This window comes from Haemorhous mexicanus, chromosome 31 (assembly GCF_027477595.1).
Source record: "Haemorhous mexicanus isolate bHaeMex1 chromosome 31, bHaeMex1.pri, whole genome shotgun sequence".
Classification (NCBI taxonomy): domain Eukaryota; kingdom Metazoa; phylum Chordata; class Aves; order Passeriformes; family Fringillidae; genus Haemorhous; species Haemorhous mexicanus.
In genome coordinates, this window is record NC_082371.1 from 2,498,197 (window position 1) to 2,509,345 (window position 11,149).

An 11,149-nucleotide genomic window follows, 5' to 3' on the forward strand; every position below is an offset into this window, starting at 1 on the left:
GGGCGGGAAATATTGGGAATAAAGCAGCCAATCAGCAGCGAGTAGCGGAGAATTAGACCAATCAAAGAGCCAGAAAAACTGAATGCCCGCCTCCTAGTTTGAGTGACAGACACGGGAACCTATAGCCACTCGGAGCGCTGCGCGGGGCGGCGCTCTAACGCCGCTCCCGGTGTCCCCGTTTGTCTGTCCCCCGTGACGGAGCCCACGGGCACGCGGTCCCCAAAAACGCCTTTATTCCAATTAAACACCGCCACGGCCGCTCCTCACTGAGCCCCGGCACCGCGGGGGGGACCGTGGGACAGCCCGCGGTGACGGAGACCGTGGGAACCCACGGGGGACAAGGACAGCGGGCACCCACGGCGACCGGGCACCCACGGGGGACAGAACCCCGCCAGGTGCCGGGGCGGGAGCACCCCCAGGTGTCCCCAGGTGCAGGGGCGGTCCCGGTAATCCCGATGATCCCGGCGGTCCTGATGTCGCGCTCAGCAGGGTCACGGATGGTCCCGGTAGTCGCCGCGGTCCCCGGGTGGCGCTCAGCGGGTCCCCGCGGGGCCATCGGCGGGGTCGGGGGCGAAGAGCTCCCGGTAGAGCGGGGGGAAGGCGGCCGAGACCCCCGCGGGGTGCAGGCGGCGGAAAGCCTGAACCTGCTCCAGGTGCTGCGAGCACAGAGCGCGGAGCCGGCCCGGGGCGGGCAGCTGCGGGGACACGGCTGTCACCGCGGGGACACCGGGGACACGGCTGGAACACCGCGGGGACACACGGGGAGGACACACGTGACACACAGGCAGGGACTCCCCCGATCCAGGGTCACCCCCAATGTCCCCAAACCCCCACCCTGCCCCCGCCCGCCCAAAGATCCCCAGGGACCCCCCCCTTGCCCCCCGTGTCCCCTCCCCAGTGTCCCCGTGTCCCTCGATGTCCCCTCCCCGGTGTCCCGGTGTCCCCACCCGTGCCAGGAGCCCCTCGCGGCGGGTCCGGCGCAGCAGGAGCCGGAAGGCGACATCGAGCTGTCCCTGGAGCCGCGCCACCCGCTGGCGGTCCTGCAGCCACGGCCGGCCTGGGGACACCGCGGGGACACGGACAGCGTGTGGGGACAGGGACAGGGGCGTAGGGACACGGACAGGGTGTGGGGACACGGACAGGGGTGTGGGGACACGGACAGGGCGTGGGGACAGGGACGGGGCGTGGGGACACGGACAGGGGCGTGGGGACACGGACAGGGCGTGGGGACACGGACAGGGGTGTGGGGACAGGGACGGGGCGTGGGGACACGGACAGGGTGTGGGGACACGGACAGGGGTGTGGGGACAGGGACAGGGGCGTGGGGACACGGACAGGGGTGTGGGGACACGGACAGGGGCGTGGGGACACGGACAGGGCGTGGGGACAGGGACAGGGTGTGGGGACACGGACAGGGTGTGGGGACACGGACAGGGGCGTGGGGACACTGTGGGGGACAGCCTAGGGGCACCCTAGGGACACTGTGGAGGACACCCCGGGGACATCTTAGGGATACCCTGAGGACACCCCGGGGACACCCTGGGGACACCCTGGGGACACCCCGGGGACACCCCGGGGACACCCTGGGGACACCCTGGGGACACCCCGGGGACACCCTGGGGACACCCCGCTTAGGGACAAACCCTGCGGGTTTGGGGAGCGCGTGGGGAGGCACAGGGAGACGCGGGGACACGGAGCGGGACAGGGGATGGGGACGCCGGGGGGACGCTGAGCGACACTTGGGGACACCTGGGGACAGTGGCTGACCGGCGTTGAGCAGCAGCAGCGCGCTGAGCAGCGCCAGCTCGCTCTCGGAGCAGCGCAGCGCGCTCAGCCCCCGCGCGAAGTCAAAGACGGACGCGACGAGCTCGGGACACCCTGGGGACAGCCCGGTGTCACCGCTGTCCCCAAGTGTCCCCGCGTGTCCCCAGCCCGTGTCGCCGCCCTACCGAGCGAGCGGAAGAGCTCGGGCCCCGCCAGTTTGCCCTCGAACAGGACCGTGCCGGTGGCGGCGTCGAAGGCGCGGCACATCCGGAGCAGGACAACCTCCATGGCACCTGTCACCCGCGGCAGGCGACAGCGCTGCTGGCACCGGCGACACCGCCACCGCCCCCAGGGGGTGCGGCGGGGACGCCGCGGTGGTGGCCCCGGGCGGTGTCACCTCGGCAGGGAGGGAGGCGGGGACGCTGGGGACTGTCACCTCGCCGTGGGACACACGGGATTGTCACCTCGGCAGGGATTGGGGGGGGGAATTTGGGGACTGTCACCTCGCCGTGGGTCACACGGGATTGTCACCTCGGCAGGGATTGGGGGGGGCGGAATTTGGGGACTGTCACCTCACCGTGGGACACACGGTATTGTCACCTCGGCGGGGGGGGGTGGGGGACGGGACTTTGGGGACTGTCACCTCGCAGTGGGACACACGGGATTGTCTCCTCTGCAAGGAGGATGGAGGGGACAGAGGCTGGGGACAATGGGGTGGGGTGGCCTTGGGGCTGGGGACAGTGAGGTGGGGTGACCCTGGGGGTGGGGACAATGGGGTGGGGTGGCCCTGGGGGTAGGGACAGTGAGGTAGAGTGGCCCTGGGGCTGGGGACAATGGGGTGGGGTGGCCCTGGGGGTAGGGACAGTGAGGTAGAGTGGCCCTGGGGCTGGGGACAATGGAGGGGGGGGTGGCCCTGAGGGTAGGGACAGTGAGGTAGAGTGGCCCTGGGGGTGGGGACAATGGGGTGGGGTGGCCCTGGGGGTAGGGACAGTGAGGTAGAGTGGCCCTGGGGATGGGGACAATGGAGGGGGGTGGCCCTGGGGCTGGGGACAATGGAGGGGGGGGTGGCTCTGGGGGTAGGGACAGTGAGGTAGAGTGGCCCTGGGGCTGGTGACAATGGGGCCGGGGCATCCCTGTGACAGTGCACCAGGGGCCGGGGTGGCCCTGGGGTGGTGACAGTGACACGGGGACACGGTGGCCGCGTACCCGCCTTGAGCAGGACGATCTGGTCGTGCTGGCTGAGCTGCAGGAAGCCGCGCAGGCGCTTGGCGAACTCCACCACGCGCTCGATGGCCTCGGTGACACGGCGGGCACAGCGCTGCCACATCTCCGCCATGGGCTGCGGGAGCGGCTGTCACCCCCGCGCCACCGCTGGGGACAGCCGTGTCACCCCTGGGGACAGCCGCGTCCCCTGCCCGGCCCGCACCTGGCTCTGGTAGGCGCGGATCTCCTCGGGGCTGAAGGTGGCCCAGCGGTGGCCCTGGAGGTCCTCGGCGCGGGGGTGGCACGTGGCACGGTGTGACAGCAGGACACTCTGTGTCAGCAGCTCTGAGGGGACAGGGGTGACACGGTGTGACAGCAGGACACTGGGTCAGCAGCTCTGAGGGGACATGCAGGGCTTGGGGACAGGAAGGGTGGCCCGGTGTGTGGCCTTGATGGGTCACCAGTGTGGTGGCATCCGCGGGTGACAGAGCCGGTGCCACCACCATGGAGCACCCACAGTGACATGCCGAGGTGCCACCACCCCCACCCGAACAGGTGACACCGCCACCCCAGCAGGTGACACTCCCCGGTGCCACTCACCGATCTCCAGGCCCGCGGGTGACTCCGGGACTCCGCCGGCACCGGGCTGAGGGATCGGCCCTGTCCCCGCTGTCCCCGCCCTGTCCCCATCCTGTCCCCGCTTTGTCACCTCCTCCGCGGGCCACGCCCTGCTGGGACAGCCCGCGGGGACAGCGGGGGACAGCGGGGGACAGCGCCCCGCCGGGGGGGGCTGCGGTGGCCCCGGGGCCGCCCGTTCCTCCTCCCGCTTTTCCCCCTTTTCCCATTTTTCCCGGGTTTGTTCCCGGTTTTCCCGGGTTTGTTCCCGGTTTTCCCGGGTTTGTTCCCGTTGTTCCCGGGTTTGTTCCCGGTTTTCCCGGGTTTGTTCCCGGTTTTCCCGGGTTTGTTCCCGTTGTTCCCGGTTTTTTTCCCGGTTTTCCCGCTTTTCCAGCTGTTCCAGCACCTCGGCCTGCAGCCGGTCCCGCTGCTTCTTGGACATGCGGCCGAACTTGACGGCTGCGGGGACAGAGGGGACAGCGGGTGACACCGCGGGGGTCACCGAGCGGCCCGGCCCTTCCCCAGGGACACCTCGGGCTGTCCCCAGGGCGGCGACAGGCGGCGCAGGGACAAGGGACAGGTGTCCCCAGGTGGCATAGGGGCAGGGGACAGGTGTCCCCAGGTGGCACAGAGCGGTGTCCCCAGAGGGCACAGATCGATGTCCCCAGGGGCACAAGGTGATGTCCCCAGAGGGTACAGCTGTCCCCAGGGGCAGAGCGGTGTCCCCAGGGTCACAGGATGATGTCCCCAGGGACAGTCCCTGGTGTCCCCAGGGGGTCCAGCTGTCCCCAGGGGCACAGATCGATGTCCCCAGGGTGACGGGGTGATGTCCCCAGGGGGTCCAGCTGTCCCCAGGGGCACAGATCCATGTCCCCAGGGTCACAGAGTGATGTCCCCAGGGGTCCAGCTGTCCCCAGGAGCACAGATCGATGTCCCCAGGGTGACAGGGTGATGTCCCCAGGGGGTCCAGCTGTCCCCAGGGGCACAGATCGATGTCCCCAGGGTGACAGGGTGATGTCCCCAGGGGTCCAGCTGTCCCCAGGGGCACAGATCGATGTCCCCAGGGTGACAGGGTGATGTCCCCAGGGGTCCAGCTGTCCCCAGGAGCACAGATCGATGTCCCCATGGACAGTCCCCGGTGTCCCCGGGCTGGGTGGCGGCTGTCCCCGCGGTGTCCCCGCGGTGTCCCCGTGTCACTCACCGTCGCGGGACATGCCGAGGCGCAGGCACTTCTGCAGGCGGCAGTGCTGGCAGCGCGTGCGGGTGGCGCGGTCGATGTCGCAGCGCTGCCCGCGGTGACACGCCAGGCTCGGCCCGCGCCGCTCGCTGCGCCGGAAGAAGCCCTGAGGTGGCACCGTGTCACATGTGTCACCCGTGTCACACCACGGCACCATGTCCCCCTGTCCAATGTCCCCACATCCCACATGTCACCCCCATGTCCTCCTACTCGCCAAGGTCCCCATGTCCCCCCTTGTCCCCATATTCCTCCATGTCCACAATGTCCCCATGTCCCCCCTTGTCCCCATATTCCTCCTTGTCCTCAAGTCCCCCCCACATCCCCCTTGTCCCAAATGTCCCCATGTCCCCCCTTATCCCCCGCATGTCCCCGTGTCCTTCCATGTCCCCGAGTCCCCAGTGATCCCTGCATCCCCTGTGTCCCCCGTGTCCCCAAGTCCCCTGTGTCCCCCATGTCCCCGTGTCCCCCCCCGTGTCCCCGTGTCCCCCGTGTCACCTTGCAGCCCTCGCAGGTGATGACCCCGTAGTGGATCCCCGAGGATTTGTCCCCGCAGATCTTGCAGGGAATCACCTCGATGTGGGCTGGGGGGACACGGGGACATTGGCACAGGGACATTGGCATGGGGACACCTGGCACAGGGACACTGGCACAGGGACATTGGCACGGGGACATTGGCACAGGGACATTGGCATGGGGACACTGGCACGGGGGGGACATTGGCACGGGGACATTGGCACAGGGACATTGGCATGGGGACATTGGCACGGGGACACTGGCACGGGGACACTGGCACGGGGACACCTGGCACGGGGTCCCTGTCACCAGGCTCCCGTGGGACCCCCAGTGCCACCCGTGTCCTCCTGTGGTTCAGGTGTCCCCATGTGCTTGTGTGTCCCCTGTGGGGACCAGGTGCCACCTGTGGCTTCACGTGTCACCTGTGGTTCAGGTGCCACCTGGTGGACTCCGGTGTCACCTTTGGGACCGAGTGTCCCCAGTGTCCTCACGTGTCACCCATGGCTTCGCGTGTCACCGCACGGTCCCATGTGACCGCTGCCACCCCCGTGTCCCCTCCGTGCTGACGTCACCGTGGCGCACACGTCCCCCCAGGCTTCCCGTGTCACCTGTGCCACCCACGGTGTCACTGACACCGACTGTCCCCGCTGGTGACAGTGTCCCCTTTGGTCCCACTGTCCCTGGTGGGCTCCAGTGCCACCCCTGGGCTGGGGTGTCCTGAGGTCCCCCCGTGTCCCCAATGTCCCCAGTGTCCCAAAAGTCCCCAGTGTCCCCGGTGGTGTCCCCAGTGTCCCCTGTCACCCAGAGCTGGCGCTGCCGAAGCCACAAAGCCACAACTGGGACACGGCCCTGGGACAGGAAACGCGCGGGGCCCAGTACGGGACTGGGGGCTCCCAGTACAGCCCAGTATGGGACTGGGGAGATCCCAGTACGGGACTGGGGGCTCCCAGTACAGCCCAGTATGGGACTGGGGAGATCCCAGTATGACCCAGTATGGGACTGGGGAGATCCCAGTATGGCCCAATATGGGACTGGGAGCTCCCAGTATGACCCACTATGGGATTAGGGAGCTCCCAGTACAGCCCAGTATGGAACTGGGAGCTCCCAGTATGACCCACTATGGGACTGGGAGCTCCCAGTATGGCCCACTATGGGATTGGGGAGCTCCCAGTACAGCCCAGTATGCAACTGGGAGCTCCCAGTATGACCCAGTATGGGACTGGGAGCTCCCAGTATGGCCTTGGGGAGCTCCCAGTACAGCCCAGTATGGAACTGGGAGCTCCCAGTATGACCCAATATGGGACTAGGAGCTCCCAGTATGGCCCAGTATGCAACTGGGAGCTCCCAGTATGACCTAGTATGGGACTGGGAGCTCCCAGTGTGGCCCAGTATGGGACTGGTGAGATCCCAGTACAGGACTGGTGGGATCCCAGTATGGCCCAGGACAGGACTGGGGAGCTCCCAGTACAGCCCAGTATGGAATTGGGAGCTCCCAGTATGACCCACTATGGGACTGGGAGCTCCCAGTATGGCCCACTATGGGATTGGGGAGCTCCCAGTACAGCCCAGTATGCAACTGGGAGCTCCCAGTATGACCCAGTATGGGACTGGGAGCTCCCAGTATAGCCCAGTATGCAACTGGTGAGATTCCAGTATAGCCCAGGACAGGACTGGGGAGCTCCCAGTATGGCCCAGTATGGGACTGGGGAGCTCCCAGTATGACCCAGTATGGGACTGGGAGCTCCCAGTACAGCCCAGTATGGAACTGGTGAGATCCCAGTACAGGACTGGTGAGATCCCAGTATAGCCCAGGACAGGACTGGGGAGCTCCCAGTATGGCCCAGTATGGGACTGGGGAGCTCCCAGTATGGCCCAGTATGGGACTGGGAGCTCCCAGTATGGCCTTGGGGAGCTCCCAGTACAGCCCAGTATGGAACTGGGAGCTCCTAGTATGACCCAGTATGGGACTGGGAACTCCCAGTATGGCCCACTATGGGATTGGGGAGCTCCCAGTACGGCCCAGTATGGAACTGGGAGCTCCCAGTATGACCCAGTATGGGACTGGGAGCTCCCAGTATAGCCCAGTATGCAACTGGTGAGATTCCAGTATAGCCCAGGACAGGACTGGGGAGATCCCAGTATGACCCAGTATGGGACTGGGAGCTGCCAGTATGGCCCCAGTACAGAACTGGGAGTTCCCAGTTTGGCACTGGGGACACCCCAGTACAGCCCTGGCCTGGCACTGACACTGGTGCAAGGCCCTTGCACAGCTGCTCCTCCACCTGCACACGCGTGTGACACACCTGGGCACGCGTGTGACACACCTGGGCACGCGTGACACACCTGGACATGTGTGCCAGCCCAGCCACACGTGTGTGACACCCCCAGACACGTGTGACAACCCCAGATGTGACACCCCCCACTCACACGTGACCCCCTGGACACGTGTGACACCCCAGACACGTGTGACACCCCAGACACGTGTGTCACCTGGACGCGCGTGACCCTCCGGACACGTGTGACACCCCAGACATGTGTGCCACCCCGGACACGTGTGCCAGCCCTGCCACACACGTGTGTCACCCCGCACACGTGTGTCACCCCCCGCTCCCTCCCCCCCGCCCCGTTTTCCTCCCGCCCCAGTTTTTTGGGGCCGGCGCCGCCCGCGCATCCGGCCCGGGGGGGGCCCGGGGGGCACCGGGGGGGACCGGGGGGGACCGAGGGCACCGGGGGGGACCGGGGGGGACCGAGGGCACCGGGGGGACCGGGGCACCCGGGTTTGGGGGCGCTGAGTCAGCCCCGCGCCCCGAATTACTCAGCCCGTGCCGGGAAGCGCCGCGGCGGGGCCGCTCCTACCGGGAACCGGCGGGCGGAGGGCACCGGGGGCACCGGGGGCACCGGGGGCACGCACAAAACCGGGCGGTACCGGGGAAAATGGGGCAGGCACCGCGTTTAGGGGAACTGCGAGAACCGGGGGTACCGGGGGCCGTTGAGGCCCCGTCACACCGGGGGTTACCGGAGCACCGGGGCACTCCCAAACCCGGCGGGTACCGGGGGCACCGGGGGCACCCACCGCGGCTGGGGGGACCGGGGGGGACCGGGACACACCCACAGCACCGGGGAACCGGCGGTACCGGGGGCACCGGGGGCACCCACCGCGGCTGCGGGGACCGGGGGGACCGGGACACCCACAGCACCGGGGAACCGGCGGTACCGGGGGCACCGGGGGCACCGGGAAACACCGGGGGCTGCCGGTAAGGCGGGCAGCTCGGTCCCACCGGCACCCGCCGGACCGGGGGAACTGGGGATACTGGGAGCGCTGGGATGGGGATACTGGGGATACTGGGAGCGCTGGGATGGGGATACTGGGGATACTGGGAGCGCTGGGATGGGGATACTGGGGATACTGGGAGCACCGGGGGTGCCCCTGCCCGGTGTCTCCTCCCGGCACCGGCGGCACCCGGCGGGAGCGGCGACCGCGCCAGTGGCACCAGTAACGGACTGGGACACACCAGTATCGAACTGGGACGGACTGGGACACACCAGTAACGGACTGGGACGGACTGGGACACACCAGTAACGGACTGGGACGGACTGGGACGCACAAAGCCTCACCAGTATCCGCCTTCCTCATCCCCCAGTCCCTCCCAGTCCCCCCAGTCCCATCGGCCCCGGGCGCTGTCACCTCCCTGTCCCCACAAGCCCCGGGGACACCCCAGGAGCGCGCGGGGCACCGCGACACGGGGGGACAGCGGGGACACGGAAGGGACAGCGGGGACAGGGAGGGGACAAGGAGGGGACAATGAGGACACGGAGGGGATACGGAGGGGACAGAGAGGAGAGCGCTGGCGACACGGAGGGGACAGCGGGGACACGGAGGGGACAGAGGGGACAGCGCTGGGGACACGGAGGGGACAGAGCTGGAGACACGGAGGGGACAGCGGGGACACGGAGGGGACAGTGGGGACTCGGGGGGTACAGTGGGAACACGGAGGGACACGGAGGGGACAATGGGGACAATGGGGACACGGAGGGGACAATGGGGACACGGAGGGGACAATGGGGACACGGAGGGTCCCCAGCACCCCGGGGCGCCCCGCCCCCGTTTCCCGGGGGGTTGGGGGGGGGGTGGCGCGGGGCCACCTGCGCGTCCCCGCCGTTGTCACCGCAGGGTCCCCCCGGGGTCCCCCCCCCCCCTCCCGGCGCCGCCGCCACATCAAGGGAGGGACCCGCAGGTGCGCGGGGGGGGACAGGGACACGAGGGGACACGTGTGACAGCCTGCGACACACGGGTGGCACCTGACACATGTGAGTGGGGCTGTGACACGCGTGTGGGAGTGTGACACACGTGTGACAGCCTGTGACACATGTGTGACACCTGACCCGCGTGTGTGGGGCTGTGACACGGGTGTGACAGCCTGTGACACCCCTGTGACACACCTGTGACACACCTGTACAGCCCAAAACACACCCCGGTGTCCTCAAACACGCGTGTGCAGCCTGTGACACGAGTGACACACCTGTGACACACCCGTGTGCCCCGTGACACACCTGTGCACACCGTGACACACCTGCACACCCCGAAACAGGCGTGTGCACGCTGTGACACGTGTGTGTGACCCGTGACACGCGTGTGCGACCTGTGACATGAGTGACACACCTGTGACACACCTGTACAGCCTGTGACACGTGTGTGTGACCTGTGACACACCTGTACAGCCCGTGACACACCTGTGCACCCCAAAACACGCGTGTGCAGCCTGTGACACACCCACAGAGCCGGTAACACACGCGTGTGCCCCGTGACACACCTGTACAGCCCGTGACACGTGTGTGTGACCTGTGACACACGTGAACAGGCTGTGACACACCCGTGTGCCCTGTGACACACCTGTACAGCCTGTGACACGTGTGTGTGACCTGTGACACGCGTGAACAGCCTGTGACACGTGTGTGTGCCCTGTGACACACCTGCACAGCCCGTGACACACCTGTGCACCCCAAAACACGCGTGTGCAGCCTGTGACACACCCACAGAGCCGGTAACACACGCGTGTGCCCCGTGACACACCTGTACAGCCTGTGACACGTGTGTGTGACCTGTGACACGCGTGAACAGGCTGTGACACACCTGTACACACTGACACACGTGTATGTGCCCCGTGACACACCTGTACAGCCTGTGACACACCCATGTGCCCCGTGACACACCTGTACAGCCTGTGACACGCGTGTGTGACCTGTGACACGCGTGAACAGGCTGTGACACACCCGTGTGCCCCGTGACACGCGTGTGCAGCCCGTGACACACCTGTGAGCCCCCTAACGTGTGGGTGCAGCCAGTGACACACGCGTGTGCCCCGTGACACACCTGTACAGCCCGTGACACGCGTGTGTGACCTGTGACACACGTGAACAGGCTGTGACACACCTGTACACACTGACACACGCGTGTGTGCCCCGTGACACACCTGTACAGCCCGTGACACACCCGTGTGCCCCGTGACGTGTGTGTGCAGCCAGTGACACACGCGTGTGCCCCGTGACACACCTGTACAGCCCGTGACACGCGTGTGTGACCTGTGACACACGTGAACAGGCTGTGACACACCTGTACAGGCTGTGACACACCCGTGTGCCCCGTGACACACCCGTGCACCCCCTGTGACACACCTGCACACCCCCAAACCCCCCTGCCCACCCTCCCACCCCCCCCACGCGTGTGCACACCCGCTGCGAGCCCCGCCCCTCGCACACGCGTGTGCAAACACCCCCCCACCCCCCTTGCACACCCACCTGCACTCCTAGCTTCCCCCC

At 67.4% G+C, this 11,149-nt stretch overlaps 1 protein-coding gene across 3 annotated transcripts; it reads right to left on the reverse strand.

Annotated features, from left to right (window-relative positions):
- Positions 1-216: 216 nt before the first annotated feature.
- On the reverse strand, positions 217-5,496 carry RORC (RAR related orphan receptor C). Of its 3 annotated transcripts, XM_059871240.1 has the most exons (9): positions 5,315-5,496; positions 4,784-4,925; positions 3,568-4,041; positions 3,191-3,312; positions 2,971-3,103; positions 1,950-2,057; positions 1,768-1,878; positions 948-1,057; positions 217-695 (listed from the first exon to the last, which is right to left on the reverse strand). In XM_059871240.1, the coding sequence occupies exons 1-9, from the start codon at positions 5,489-5,491 to the stop codon at positions 534-536; spliced, it is 1,539 nt and encodes a 512-aa protein (XP_059727223.1). In that variant the 5' UTR covers positions 5,492-5,496; the 3' UTR covers positions 217-533. The 3 variants fall into 3 exon arrangements, with proteins under 3 accessions (XP_059727223.1, XP_059727221.1, XP_059727222.1); XM_059871238.1 differs by lacking the exons at positions 4,784-4,925; positions 5,315-5,496 and having other exon boundaries at positions 3,568-4,771; XM_059871239.1 differs by lacking the exons at positions 1,768-1,878; positions 4,784-4,925; positions 5,315-5,496 and having other exon boundaries at positions 3,568-4,771.
- Between the last annotated feature and the right edge of the window lie 5,653 nt (positions 5,497-11,149).

Bases quoted from the DNA above. Each gene is read 5' to 3' on its own strand.
- RORC (XM_059871238.1), bottom strand. From the start codon at position 4,708: ATGGGGACATCGATCTGTGCTCCTGGGGACAGCTGGACCCCTGGGGAC. The intron at 3,313-3,567 runs GTGAGTGGCACC...CTGTCCCCTCAG, and splicing joins ACCCGCGGGCCTGGAGATCG to AGCTGCTGACACAGAGTGTC. The intron at 2,058-2,970 runs GTACGCGGCCAC...CGCGGGTGACAG, and splicing joins GATCGTCCTGCTCAAGGCGG to GTGCCATGGAGGTTGTCCTG.